This window comes from Glycine soja, chromosome 4 (assembly GCF_004193775.1).
Source record: "Glycine soja cultivar W05 chromosome 4, ASM419377v2, whole genome shotgun sequence".
Taxonomy (NCBI): domain Eukaryota; kingdom Viridiplantae; phylum Streptophyta; class Magnoliopsida; order Fabales; family Fabaceae; genus Glycine; species Glycine soja.
This window is the reverse complement of record NC_041005.1, coordinates 9,713,051-9,727,197: the sequence shown is the minus strand read 5'-3', so window position 1 is coordinate 9,727,197 and position 14,147 is coordinate 9,713,051. Positions and strand designations below refer to the sequence as shown.

General features: G+C 33.5%; 2 protein-coding genes and 1 long non-coding RNA gene across 4 annotated transcripts; 1 reads left to right on the top strand and 2 right to left on the bottom strand.

Moving 5' to 3' along the window:
- Positions 1–3,600: 3,600 nt before the first annotated feature.
- Positions 3,601–5,628, bottom strand: LOC114409300. Of its 2 annotated transcripts, XR_003666019.1 has the most exons (3): positions 5,335–5,628; positions 5,231–5,248; positions 3,601–4,429 (listed from the first exon to the last, which is right to left on the bottom strand). It is a non-coding gene; the product is annotated as an uncharacterized LOC114409300 (long non-coding RNA). The 2 variants fall into 2 exon arrangements; XR_003666020.1 differs by lacking the exon at positions 5,231–5,248.
- A 915-nt stretch (positions 5,629–6,543) lies between these two features.
- LOC114408103 (NDR1/HIN1-like protein 13) lies at positions 6,544–7,610 on the top strand. Its single transcript, XM_028371218.1, has one exon. It carries the CDS (start codon positions 6,678–6,680, stop codon positions 7,443–7,445), a length of 768 nt encoding a protein of 255 aa, XP_028227019.1. The 5' UTR covers positions 6,544–6,677; the 3' UTR covers positions 7,446–7,610.
- Positions 7,611–13,568: 5,958 nt separating this feature from the next.
- LOC114410529 lies at positions 13,569–14,147 on the bottom strand. The gene has a single exon (XM_028374514.1). The coding sequence runs from the start codon at positions 14,145–14,147 to the stop codon at positions 13,569–13,571; it is 579 nt and encodes a 192-aa protein (XP_028230315.1).

The window sequence follows — 14,147 nt, the reverse complement described above, 5'->3', positions numbered from 1 at the left end:
ATAATGAATGCCTTATGTTAAATTTCGCTTAGTAATTTAATTTAGGGTTGAATTAAGTGGTTGAACTAATAAAGGATAAATCCTCGTAACCTAGGATAAGAGACTTGCTTGTGAATCAAGGGGAAACAACGTGTTTTAATTCTGATATTTTCTAATTCAAATTTACTTGCTGTTTAATTTACAAAAAACAAACAATCCCCCTCAATTCGTTATTGTTTTATTACTATCTGTTATGAACGTTTGGTTGACCATTGCTCGTTGGGAGACGACCTAGGATCACTTCCTAGATACTGCATTTTTAATGTTTATTTGATTCGGGTACGACCTCGATCAACACTCTTAATGTAAACTTCTAACTATATATTTAATGTTATTTCTAGTGTTCTCTGCTTCTATTTGTGTTTATTTTATGTACTTGTGGCTTGATCATCCATTTGTATGTTTAGTTAGGTTTTGAGTGTTGGAAAATGCTTAGAACTTAGTAAAGCAGCTAGAGGTCTGTTTATCTAGGATTAGAATGCAGCAATCTAGTATATTTTGTACCGTGTGCGTACTACAACTCCCTTAGAATGAGTTTGTGTAGGAATCAAGAACAAAAACTAAGAGAGTTAGGCTCATTCATGTGAGGAATCATGGTCTGAGTAAATCAGTGGTGCAAGAATGCTAGAGTAATGTTAAATAGAGAAAAACCTTTTAGTATGGCAAGAGGAAGTTTTGTAGAATACTCCCCGACATATTTACTTTGATATTTATTTCGTTTTACAACTTTGTGTTCATTTCGTCATTTGTTTAAGTATCATAATTAATTACAAAAAATCAAACCATTGATAAATCTTTTATTTTCATTACCAAAGCTAAAAATGTTCACACATTGAATATACAACATCTAAGTAAAATAAATTCTCTGTGGATACGATACTCGAACTTACCGTTTTAAAAACTACTTATGCAAATTGGTACACTTGCCAATAGGTAAACAATATGATGCATGGATAAGGTTGTATTAATTTCATAAGTTTTCAATCATGTGATTCATGAGGTTATCACATTTCACATATCCAAGTGGGGATTAGAATTTTGTTTAATGGAAATAAATGTGAACAAAAACTAAAAACAAAGTTAAAATAGCCTGAAAATGATATTTCAAATGTTACTTTGAAATTGAAATTGCATGTTGACATATATGCAATGAAAATCACCAATGACTCTTCCTAATGTGAATGCATCAACGACAACAATTTTAGACTTCCTTTATTTCCTTCAAAATCAAATGTTGTGTTTACAATCTGTCAATAACAACTTTGATCCCTAGGTAACCAAAAAGGACATAAGACTTAAGATAATGCTCTAGTAATATATGGTTGTATATTGTGTCCAAATTATAAGACGTTATGACTCTTGGGATTTAGCTACATATCATATATAACTTCAAGAATTAATTGCTACTGATATATTGAAGCTAACTTTGAATCTCTACAACAGAATAAAATATTAACTACTAATTTAGAATAAAAATAAAATTAACCTCAATTTTCACTTTTGTATGTATAAATATAGGACAAATAATCAATGATATGGACGAAAATTACTTCCAAATCAGATGGACAGATGATTTGGAACTCTTCTATCTTCCTCCAAGGAAACACTAACTGATCTAGCATGTTAATCATTTTCACAGGGACACCTGTTGAGAACAACTACTAAAAAATGTTGAATTATATGATACAAGAATGCATTTATATATATATATATATATATATATATATATATGTGTGTGTGTGTGTGTGTGTGTGTGTGTGTGTGTGTGTGTGTGCATTGCACTTTGTTGTGTACTACTTTCAAAGGTCTAAATCTTAAAAGTAAAGTTGTATAAATCAAGATAATTATGTTCTTCAACTTTGTAGGTATTTGATTCTTCTATCAGAACATTGTAACAACATAATTTCATTCCTAATTAGACGTCTTAAAATAAGTTGTACTATATCTGAATTGCTTTCATTTTAGCACACATATAGTGCAATATGTTTTGAATTAAAGAAACACGAAAAATGCAATCACACACAACCTTTGGGTGGTGTGAAAGCATTGTCCTGGTATTCACGATAACATAAACCATCTGAATTAATCCTTTGATCATCGTTTTAGTTTTGTAGGCAAACAATACCTTATAATTCATCATTACATGACAGGTTGAGAATGAGTTACTTGCATGAATACATATGAAGCTAGGCTTGCAATTAGGTACTCTAGAAATATCAATAGTAATTAGTACTTAGTAATTGATTACAAACTTATATAAATTTTTGAGCGAAAATCAATCAAATATTGTATTTAATTGAAGAACACATAATGTTCTTAAAACTAAGTCTAGCTACAAAGTAAATAGAAACCTTGACGTGGCGTCCAATTGTGTGACCCTCTTTTTCATGGTTTCCAATATCTATATTTCTTAACATAGACAAATCTTGACACAAATTGAGCATGTATTGGATTTTTTTTTCCTTCCGGGTAGATCGTATTTGCATAAATCCAAGATGTAAACATTGATTCGATAACACTTACCTTGGAAAGCACATCATCAATGTGTTCATGATCTTGATAATATACAACTTGTCCTCCAGGAAGGTGGAAAAAAATCTTTCGACTACTAGTTTTCTATCATGTATTTGGAAGGAAAAATTCTCCAACACGTTTTCACGTGAAGAGATGTGCCTGATATGAAGCATTTTAAATGACAATTTTTAGTTAACTTAAGTTGAAATGAGGATAAAACAATAACAACCTTTAAAAGTAAAAAATAAAATTTATGATGTATTTAGCAAGAATGTGTTTGAAGCGATAAATATACCTGTAATCAAGATATTTTTTAATCTTATTAGTTGGCTGAGTATTACCTACTCCTCGTTGGTCATTTGAAACAATCACAATTGTAATCTTATCATATACTTTGTGAATGTACTTGAATAGGCACTTTATAGAAGTATTTTAGTTACATCATTCCATATTAATGTGTGCATGTTACTTCTTCAATAAAATCTGATTGTATGGAGTACATTGTGATTATCAATAGTGACACTATTCTTAACAATAATATGACCATTGCCTCTCTTCCTATGGTTAGGATATCCATCTTAATCAACAATTGTAGAATTTTGGAAGTTTCTAGGATAATACCTAGAACATTTTTCATCTTTCATGCATAGTGAGGATGTATTGGCTACACTACATGGACAATGGATCATGTGAGTTTGAATTAAATTGTATACAACTCATTGTCTTCCTCTTGACTATGTATTTGTGTTGGAATTATCTTGTCAATATCATCCTAGGAAGGGTACTTGTTTGATGGATGAAAAAAAAAGCAATAAGTGTAGATGTAACAATCCTCATTTTTTGGAATTCAATTGTGTACATATCTTAAAAGAAAATAACAAATATTGATGTTAGTAATTTACTATGGTTAAGAATTTTAATCGCAACCGCAATCCAAATTAGTTTTTTTGGCAACATGCAACAACCTTCCCTAACACGTGTCTTTTTGTCAAATCAGATAAAAGATATTTAAATTTAATTTTAAAGATCCTCAAAACTATATCAAGATGATCAACAACTTTCAAATGGATCAACTCAAGAAAGCCAACACTTTTGTTTGTGACTTACATGTAAATGTCACAAATAAATGTCACAAACAAATCAAGAAAGCCAACACTATCACAAATCACCATCCCATCAAAGTACAATTGATTCATATATCTACAACATCAAACAAGTGTGGAAGGTAATCTGACTCTTTTTCCACTGTTTGAACCTTGGCTTTGGGCATTGTTAGTTGATTGATGCAGGTTGCAGTATTTGTCAACCTGTAACTTTAATTGATTGATCCTAATAAAATAAAGTCTTTTAGACTCTAGCATAGTATAACCATCAATTACAAACTAATGAACATGTTTTCTTGAGCAGAATATGGTTTGAGCTTCGTTTCGTCTTGACTGTATCCTAAAATAAAGTTATTTTGTGATAGTAAGGTGGTCTCTTTTGCAAATTTCTGAAGTATGTGTAGCTCAATTTAGGACATCATGTCTATACCCATCCTTAACATACGAAAATAAAAGTAGATACTAAAGTCCCAAATAACTTGCATGAAAATCATCTATTCTTTGGAGTTGTCCATTTTGTGATTCCAAGATTATGTATCTTTTTTATACTCTGTCCACGTCACCTTCAATAAGTGCAACTACTTCATAAACTTGAGACATGCTATATATTCTATCATCCTTAATTCTATCCGAGATCAACTTCAATTTAAGATCATGCACAAATCCATCTTTAAATCTATCTCTAGCCATTCGAAAGGATTTTGCATGTGTTATGCTAATCTAGCATGCTCTTCAACTTGGATACAATTTGTGAATCAATGTGCCTTTAGTTCCTACAATTGAATAAGCGATAAATAGTTATAGAAATGAACAAAATCTAACCCATTGAAATTATATTTATATTAAAGCTAACAGTGAATTGCATTCACCTAACCGTTTCAATCCGATTTTGTATTTCATTTTCAGTGTTAAAGATGTAAAGTTGTGCAAATATCTCGTTTAGTTAGACTAGTTGACTAACTAATTACATCATTTAACAGTTTTGATAAATGATGGCCAAGAGATAGACAACTTTATTTTATGTTTTATGTAAATACATATAGAATTAATCTAACAAACATGAAAGCAATAAGTTGAGGAGAAAAACCAATTTTCAAGCTTGAGCTTATAAGGTCCCTGTGAAGCAAAATATGTTATATTAGAATTAAGAAAAAAAAATCACACGTAGAAAGAACAATACCGCATACCTAATTAAATTCAAGTATATAACTTTAACAATGATTCTATATTTAATAGGAAGTTTCACAACAAAAAATTTCCAGCTATGTTCCTTTGTTCTAACATAACAATGTCTATCACAGCCACCGCCCTGTTCACGTGCACTATAAAAATCTCATATGCCTAATGTGTCTTTATTATCATAACATTCATCTTCAAAAATGAAGCTTTAATTAAAGATTGAAAGAAAGAAACAAAAATACATATACCAATACATATAACAACACATATAGGTACCTTCTTAGTTTGGGATCTATTATTTACTCTTTCAAAAATCCTAAAATGATAGAAGAACAATAAAAATTTTAAAAAAACTTTGTAGGAAAACAGAAACTTGAATAAACAAAACTCATTACCTCATCCATTCTTGCAATCTGAGAAAAAAAAAATAAGATTAAGGAAAACTAAAGGAGAGAGAGAGAGAGACGAAGACATGAGTGCAGATTAAGGAAAACACTACCTAGGCATGCCGTAAACGGTGTGTCCCGTGACCAAAAGGGGAAACTAAAGCTTTTCCTTTTATGCATCTCCAGGAGAGGGAGAAAAGCAAGGTAATCAAGTTATTTCTTCAAATGGGATCGGAGTCGGATCAAAAACGGGGTTTGAAAAGGGATCCCGCACCACGTTTGCACTGCAAAGAGAGAGAGAGAGAAGACACGAGAAGGATAATAGATGCAAAAGTAGTGTTGGCACATAGAAGAGAGGTTTTAGGAAAGAAGAAAAAGAAAAATGGAAAAGAATTGAGATGGAGATAAAAAAAAAAAAAGTTTCAATAGAGAGTCAAATATGAATACTTATCACATGCTTTCTTAATTTGTTTAAATGTTGTATCTATTTAAAAACGTATTAAAAGCCTTATTTTATAACAAGGCTTACAAAAAGGCCAGCAGGTAGATAGGTCAAGAGGTATATATGCATAAAGGTAATAAAAATATATGTAATATTATGAAATAAAATATTGTAAATAAAATTTAGGCGGGAATTGATACTAATTAACTGAATTATAGGCAGATTTATACGGATACTAAGCTTTGGGCTTTGTCTGTCGGACATGTTATTTGGGCTTTAGTGTGGAGAAAGTCTTGGGCCTCCGTATGTACTAATCTTGCAAAACTCAATTTTGATTTCAGAGGGTGGTATATCACACTATTAACAATCATAACTCCAATATAGGATTCTTTTTCCTTTTGTGCAATGTTAGATTGTTTCCCCCCTTATATAAATAAATTTCAATTAAATGTGTTTGCTTCATTTCTTTCTTTTATTAGAAAGTTCTAGAAGGAGTGAGATAGAGGAATATATAATTGATCTGTTGAAGAATCAAACCTCATATATATATATATATATATACAAACTCATAGCAAATTAAATGAGCTACAACCTGCTTTAGGATGATACCATATAATTTTGGGATTCATTTTCAAGGGTTTTGTTATGATCTTCACCATCATCCCTGTATAGTCTCTATTTCTTTTTTCCTATTCCTAAGAAATTGGCTAAAGTAGAACAAATCTAAAAATCTCTAATTAGTTATCTATCTACCTATGTATGCACTTTTGTGTAATTGACAGAGTTGACCCATTAATCCTAACCTAATATTGGGACATTCCACAAACTTGTCATTTAGAACCTAAAAACCTCACTCATTTTTCTCTCAATCACACGTTATCCCCGTCTCATGCATCGTGCATACACTAACGCCACTTTGACGCCCACATGCAAACCACGCACCACTCTAATAACGTTCCCACATTATTGTAACACCCTTCTCCCTGTCACCTCCTCACCGCTCCTCATACTCTCATGGAGGAGCGGGTGTTGTTGCCATCACCGCCACCGCCACCGCCACCTCTCGAAAAGAAACATAGTACTAACAAACTCGAGTTACCAGACTTCAACCCTGGCACCTACGTTGTCCAGGTCCCCAAGGACCAAGTCTACCGTGTTCCGCCGCCGGAAAACGCCCGAATCGCCGAGAGCCATAAGAAAGCCCCTCCCAAGGCGGCGAAAACGTCACGCTGCTGCTTGTTTTGCGTATTGTTCTTCATTATATTCTTCGTCCTTCTCATTCTTCTAGGAGCCGTTCTAGGTGGTCTTTTTTCCATGTTACTCACACCAAAGGACCCTCAGTTTTCCATCACACGCTTTAAGGTGGTGGAGACCAAACCCCACCCCAAATACGACGTCACTTTGGAAGTTCACAATCTAAATTCCGACGTGGGAGTTTCGTATAAAAACAAAGGCCATGTCTCCCTCTCTCTTAGGCGACAAGAGGTTGCTTCAGGAGCGTACCCTAGTTTCAATCAAGACGCTCACGATAGGACAACGTTTGGCGTAACTTTAACATCCTCAAAAGTCGGTCTCCCAAAGGAGGTGGAGGAAAGCGTCACGAACGATAAGAAGAAAGTGAATGTGACATTCTCTTTGGCCATTCACGCCCTAGCACGCATGAAAATGGGCTTGTTGCGTAGTGGGACAATGAAATTCGATGTTACGTGCAATGTGAAGTTGGATACATTGGCCAAAACCACTCAAGTACTCTCTCAACAATGCGAAACTAAACGACACTAGCTAGCTTCGTAGATATATATATCCATGTCTTGTTTACTTGACTTTCATTTCAGGTGTTTCGAAGTTTTTTCTACGGTAATGTTTTGGTTTATTTTTTACCAAACTTCCGTACGTATTGTAGTAATCGCAAAAGGTTTTATGTATATAAGTCTTAAATATTTGTTATTCCTTTGCGTATATTAGCTGCCTATTCTCATGCATATTTTTATGTTTTGATAAAAGTACATGTTAATCACTTAAACAGAGAGATGTTATTTCGTATTTGAGTCTTCTATTTAATGTTGAGTAAAGATATTTATATAAAAAAAATTACGATCCTTTTTATGCAATTTTTTTAATCTTTTTTTATTATATTACTCGTCTTATCTCATATGCATTAATTGCTGAAGTGCATCGTAAAATAAAAGCATAAGGGAAGTGATTCATATACTAACCTAAAGATATTGTATTAACTTTTTACATATATCTGATTAGTGGATATATTGTACAGCAATTTTTGTGAAAAGAAGGAATGGAGTGGCAAGATGAAAAACAAGGAAGCAGAATTTAGATTAGAGGTCACTCCTTTACATGCATTTAGAAGAGCTATTGTGGGCTATATATTACAATAAGTCAATTACTTGGCTTGACAAAAACACTCAACTAGGAACGAAAACATGATGTTGAAATATCATTTGAAGTCAATTTCTATCCTTTTCGCTATTCAATGTCTTTTTCGAAATCATTAATGAGCAAATGAAATGTATAGTAATATATATGGGCCAAACTTTTCACCGGATGCACTAAAACAAATCGTTTTCAGCTTACGAATTCCCCGTTCCTTTTTTTTTTAAGCGAATCAATCATTCAAGAATTTGGAGTAATTCCAGTGACGCTTCAATTCATTTTTTATATTAAAAAATTCGAGTGAATTGAGTTTTAGAAGTTTATTCAGATTAGAAAAGATGTCAAAGGCTCAATAACAACTCATGTCTCAATTCATTTTTAATTTGTTTGGTACAATATGAGACCAATCATATTACTTCCCATTCGAGGGATGCAGATATTTTGGCTTCTACCACGCAGTACATGAGGGATGTTTACAGTGAAAATATTCCGCTCATCGTTATCAATAATTATGACTTTGATACGAAGACATATTAGATTTATTTTATCCGTACATCAGTATAATAATTGTTCTTTATTAAACGCTAATTGATACGGTACATAATTGTTTGTATTTTCCTTTCATAAAAGAAGCAGATGCAGGGCAATGCAAACTCATGATATGTCAAAATATCAAATATGAATGAGGATACTAATGATGCAAATACGCATGAGAAACTCACACGGGTACATGAACAGAAAGAATAAAAGGGTGAATCATTGAGAATGTCAGCTCAGCAGGTTTAGTAACAAACTTTTCATCGAAAATCATCCATCCACCTTTTTTATTTTTTGTACTTTTCTTCACATATAAATAGCAGACATCAGCCTAATGTATTTTGATGAATGGAGTATCAATGCAATTCTCCATATTGCCTCATTCCTTGCTTTTATAGTTACTTAATTCTTAAGATGGTATCAGAGAGCGCCTAGCTCTCTGATTGTGCCAATTTGATGGTTCGTCCAGGTGGTTTCGACAACAACAATCATGGAGGTGGTCCTACAGATCCATTGCAAGACCCTTCCAGCCTGTATTATGTTCATGCAGGAGATGGACCTTCATCTGTAGTAGTCACTCCTGTGCTAAATGGCTCTAATTACCATGCATGGGCTCGTTCTATGAGACGCGCTTTGGGTGCTAAGAACAAATTTGAGTTTGTTGATGGGAGTATACCTATTCCTGATAGCTTTGATCCAAGTTATAAAGCTTGGAGCCGTTGCAACATGATCATACATTCATGGATTCTGAACTCAGTATCAGAATCAATCGGTTAGAGCATAGTGTTTTTGGAAATGCTGTTGATGTTTGGAATGATTTGAAGGAGAGATTCTCTCAAGGAGACCTTATCAGAATTTCTGAGCTTCAACAAGAGATATATGGCCTCAGGCAAGGTTCCCTCTCTGTCACTGAATTTTATTCTGAGTTAAAAACACTTTGGGAAGAACTTGAAACATACATGCATATTCCATGTTGTTCCTGTCCCGTTAAATGCACCTGCGCTGCAATGAGAAATGCCAGACATTTTCATACTCTTAATTATGCTATAAGATTTTTGACTGGTTTGAATGAGAATTTTTCAGTAGTGAAATCTCATATCCTACTAATGGATCCACTACCTAGCATGAACAAAAAATTTTCTAAGGTCATTCAACATGAAAGACAAGGGAACTTTGCAGTTGGAGATGATGTTGGGAATTTTCAATAAGCCTTATAAAATACCAAATGAGCACCAAAACACATTATGTCAGATTATCAAGAGGTTTTAAGGAATACCTGGATCCATAGAGAGCTTGATCAACACGCAGTGGAATCTGACAGTGGTCACGAACAATTGGTTTAATGACCTTCCTCAATCAAATCACCTTATTCCTTATGGGACCTTCGTTTTCTCTTCAGATGGGGAGAGGAGAAACTGTTTATTGATTTGGTGTATTGGGGACCATAACCATACCTTATGTTTAAACCTATTAGGATTCCCATTATCCCCTAATGGGCCAAATTGATTTGCGCTCATTAAGTCCATATCAATTTTTCTGGCAGTCTAATGGGCTCACTTAAATAGATCACTTTATATTGAACCCATTTAAATGTAAATAACTAATATAAATGTTATAATATAATATGCAGACCATATTAATTAATTAGGAATTGTAAAATTCCTAATAACTTCCCACTTGGGCTTCATATTAACCTTAGACATTTATATCACAAAATTCTTTAGGCGCGCAACCATATGTTATTTACTTTTAGACTCATTTTATACAATCTGGTCCATCTCATATAGTAACAGGAAACCATTGCAGTTTTCATCACAATTTAGCTTGACTAAGCCACAATGATCACCACTGTTACTCATACTCGATGACATAGATCAAATATGGATAAGCGGCATGGAAATTAAATACAATGTGATCTTAATCATGTCTATTTCCAACTAGTTCAAACTTTATTCTTTATAGAGATCAATCCAAAATGCAATACAAATATTGCACACAAACAAACTTATAATGAAATGATAAACTTCAACTTTATTTCTGCAGAAAATCCAAATAACAAAATGTTTGCAAACCGTAAGATATAGAACATGAGTAAGACTCCCACTAAACTAAGATACTATCAGGAATTACACCCATATGAGCAGTGTGCTCGTGAAAAAAAAAATTAGTGTCATACCTTTAGTAAGTGAATCAGCTAGCATGGAATGAGTTCCTATATGTTCTATACAAATCTATATTTTTTGGATTCTTTATTTAACAACCAAATACTTTATGTCAACAAATTTTTATTTGGTTGAATCCTTAATAAGACTGCTAAGATATTGTCTCAATAAACACCTGATGGCTACTTAATGTTGGCGACAACAGGCAAACCGGTTACAATAATTTAGCAATCATAAATTCTAGTATGATGTCTCATAGCAAAATATTAACTCCACCAACATGGTTAAATGTGAATCCTTATGTGAAGTGATTGCTATTAAGACATTCTGAAATAATCGAAATCATAATACCCAATGATCTCTAAACTTCTAGACTTTCGATATGAAAATGTGTAGTTCCTTGTTCTCTTCAATTAATGCATAATGCACCTTACTACTTTCTAGTGTTGCATACCAAGGTTACTCATATATCACCTTAGGACTCCTACAAAAATAATTTCAAACTCTAAATTTTAAACATGCAGATTTGGGATTCACATATAAATAATTTAAACCATAGTAGTAACAACAACAACAATTGAAGAAGAGAACAATAAACATGTAATGCACAAATAATCTTTATGGTAAATTTTAAGACCCAAACAAGATATCTAACGCACCATTAATCCTCAATCTTTGGATTGAAAAAGACTAATTGCAAGTGGTACTCTCAACGCATTGATCAAACATTAGTGATAAGTCCTGTCAAACAAAGGTTGTCTTTGGACACTCCATTGCTCACATGGAAAACTTATATGATGATTATTTCGGTCAAATAATGATTGTCTTTGAACATTTCATTATTCACATGGAAAATCATACTATTTATAATCACCACATGTTTACCATTTCAAGCATGTAATTATTCTGTCAAATTGTGTCTTCCTTTGGGCCGAGCACACTTCACATGAATAATTCCATGCAACATCCATGTAAATTCAATCAAATTAATTTACACAACAGAGGTTACTTTGACAACATGTTGTTTCAATCAATTTAACCCAAAAATACAAGATAAATTAATATAACAAATGGGAGGTCTTAAAATTACACAAATTTTCTTAAAATTACACAATTTAACCAAAAGAATCCTTTGAAGATACTGGAGAAAAGGTATCTTTATAGTCAATGCCTTCCTTTTGAGTAAAGTCTTTAGCAAATAGACGAGCCTTATATCTCTCGATATTACCCTTTGAATCCTTCTTGATTTTAAATATTCATTTACAACCAATAGGTTTCACACCTTCAGGCAATTCGACTAGATTCTAAAATTCATTGTCATTCATAAACTTCATTTCATCCTTCATGGCATCAATCTAATTTTGAGAGTTAGAACTGTGCATAGCTTGACAGAAGTTGATTGGATAATCCTCTGTTAATCCAACATCATCCTTATGTTCTTGGAGAAATATAATATAATCATTTGAGATTTCACTTCTCCTCTCTCTAATGGATCTCCTTAATGATACCTCTTGAGGTTGCTCTAAAGGTATTTGAGGGAGAACCTCATTGTTCTCTTGTTCTGGAACAATGTAATAGTTTGAACATTGTCTTCTATTACTGGAGTTGTGTCTTGAATAGTAATAGGTATGAGGACTTGATCATTGTAAATAACAAGTTCTTCCTCAAAGACAACATTCTTTATGTTCTCTTCCTTCCCAAACTCAACTTCCTCAAGAAATCTCGCATTTCTCGTCTCGAAAAAAGATCTTAAGGTGGGATTGTAAAATTTATAGCCCCGAGAGCGCTCAGCATAGTCAACAAAATAACAACTAATTATTCTTGAGTCCAGCTTTCTTTCATATGGCCTATAAGACCGTGCCTCAGCTGGACAACCCCAAATGTGCAAATGTTTAATGCTTGGCCTTTCCAAGAAGTTGTAGGAAAAGGACCACAAATGAAATATTGTTGTCCATTCCAAGAAGTTGTAAGAAAAGGACCACAAATGTATGTATGCACTAGTTCTAAGACGTCTTTAGCTCTTTCGGTACCTAATTTCCTTATGTTTGTTCGTTTTCCCTTTATGCATTCAATATAGACCTCAAAGTTCGATAAATCCAAAGGGTCAAGAATTTCATCCAATACAAGTCTCTGAATTCTTTGTTTAGAGATATGGCCTAAACGCTTATGCCATAAGGTGGTTGAATTCTCATTCAATTTTCGTTTTGTACCATGTGAACTTATTTGCAGTATTTCATTATAGGAACTAACAACATCAAGCATGTAAAGATTATCAATTAGAGAACCAGAACCAACCATATTTGAATTTTGGTAGAGACTAACTTTATTATTTCCAAATGAACAAGAAAATCCAAATTTGTCCAAACTAGAAATAGAAATCAAATTTTGTCTAAAAGACGGTACAACAAAAGTCTCAAATAAATCCAAATAAAATCCAGTTTTTTAACTGTAATTTAAAAGTTCCAATAGCTTCCATTGCAACCTTATTGCCATCACCCACAAAGATGAATCTTTCATCATCACTTGGTAGTCGGCTCCACAGACAACCCTGCATAGTCATACTTATGTGAGTAGTAGCTCCAAAATCTACCCACTAAGTATCTTTAGGTACAAAAGCCAAATTAACTTCTGAAAAAACTAGAGTAAGAAATTTACCTTTCTTCACACGTCATACGACATACTTGGGACACTCTTTCTTCATGTGTCCGGACTTCTTGCAGAAGTAACATGTAAATTCCTCATCCTTATTTTGTTTCTTTTGCTGAGAAGTCCCTTCCGTAGTACCCTTAGTCTTCTTCCTTTTCTTATTCTGAGAAGTCTAAGTCAAGTGAGCACTTTCAGTCCTATCTCTCTGCAGCCTCTCCTCCTCTTGCACACAGTGAGATATAAGCTCGTTGAGGGACCATTTGTCCTTCTGAGTGTTATAGCTCACTTTGAATTGCCCAAAGTGTGCAGGAAGTGAGATCAAAACCAAGTGCACAAGCAGGTCTTCACCAAGCTCTAACTTAAGTGACTTGAGTTTTGATGCGAGATTGGACATCTCCATAATGTACTCCCTTATGTTCCCTTTGCCTTTATACTTCATGGAGATGAGTTTAGCCAAAAGGTTACTCATCTCTGCCTTTTCATTTTTGACAAAGTATTGCTCAATTTCCTCAAGGAATTTCTTTATACTTTGACCCTTAGAAATAGATCCCCGAAACGCCTCTGGAATAGAGCGCTTCATGATCATAAGGCACATTCGGTTGGACCAATCCCACTTCTTAATTTTTACCTCATTAGAGGTTTCCGAAGTGGAAATGGGTCGTTCCGTCCTCAGTGCCAAGTTCAAATCCATACAGCCAGGAACAATTTCTACGACTTCCTTCCAGACCTTAATATTTGTCCCATTCAGCAT

Coding starts and splice junctions, on each gene's coding strand:
- LOC114410529 (XM_028374514.1), bottom strand. CDS start 14,147: ATGCTGAATGGGACAAATATTAAGGTCTGGAAGGAAGTCGTAGAAATT.
- LOC114408103 (XM_028371218.1), top strand. CDS start 6,678: ATGGAGGAGCGGGTGTTGTTGCCATCACCGCCACCGCCACCGCCACCT.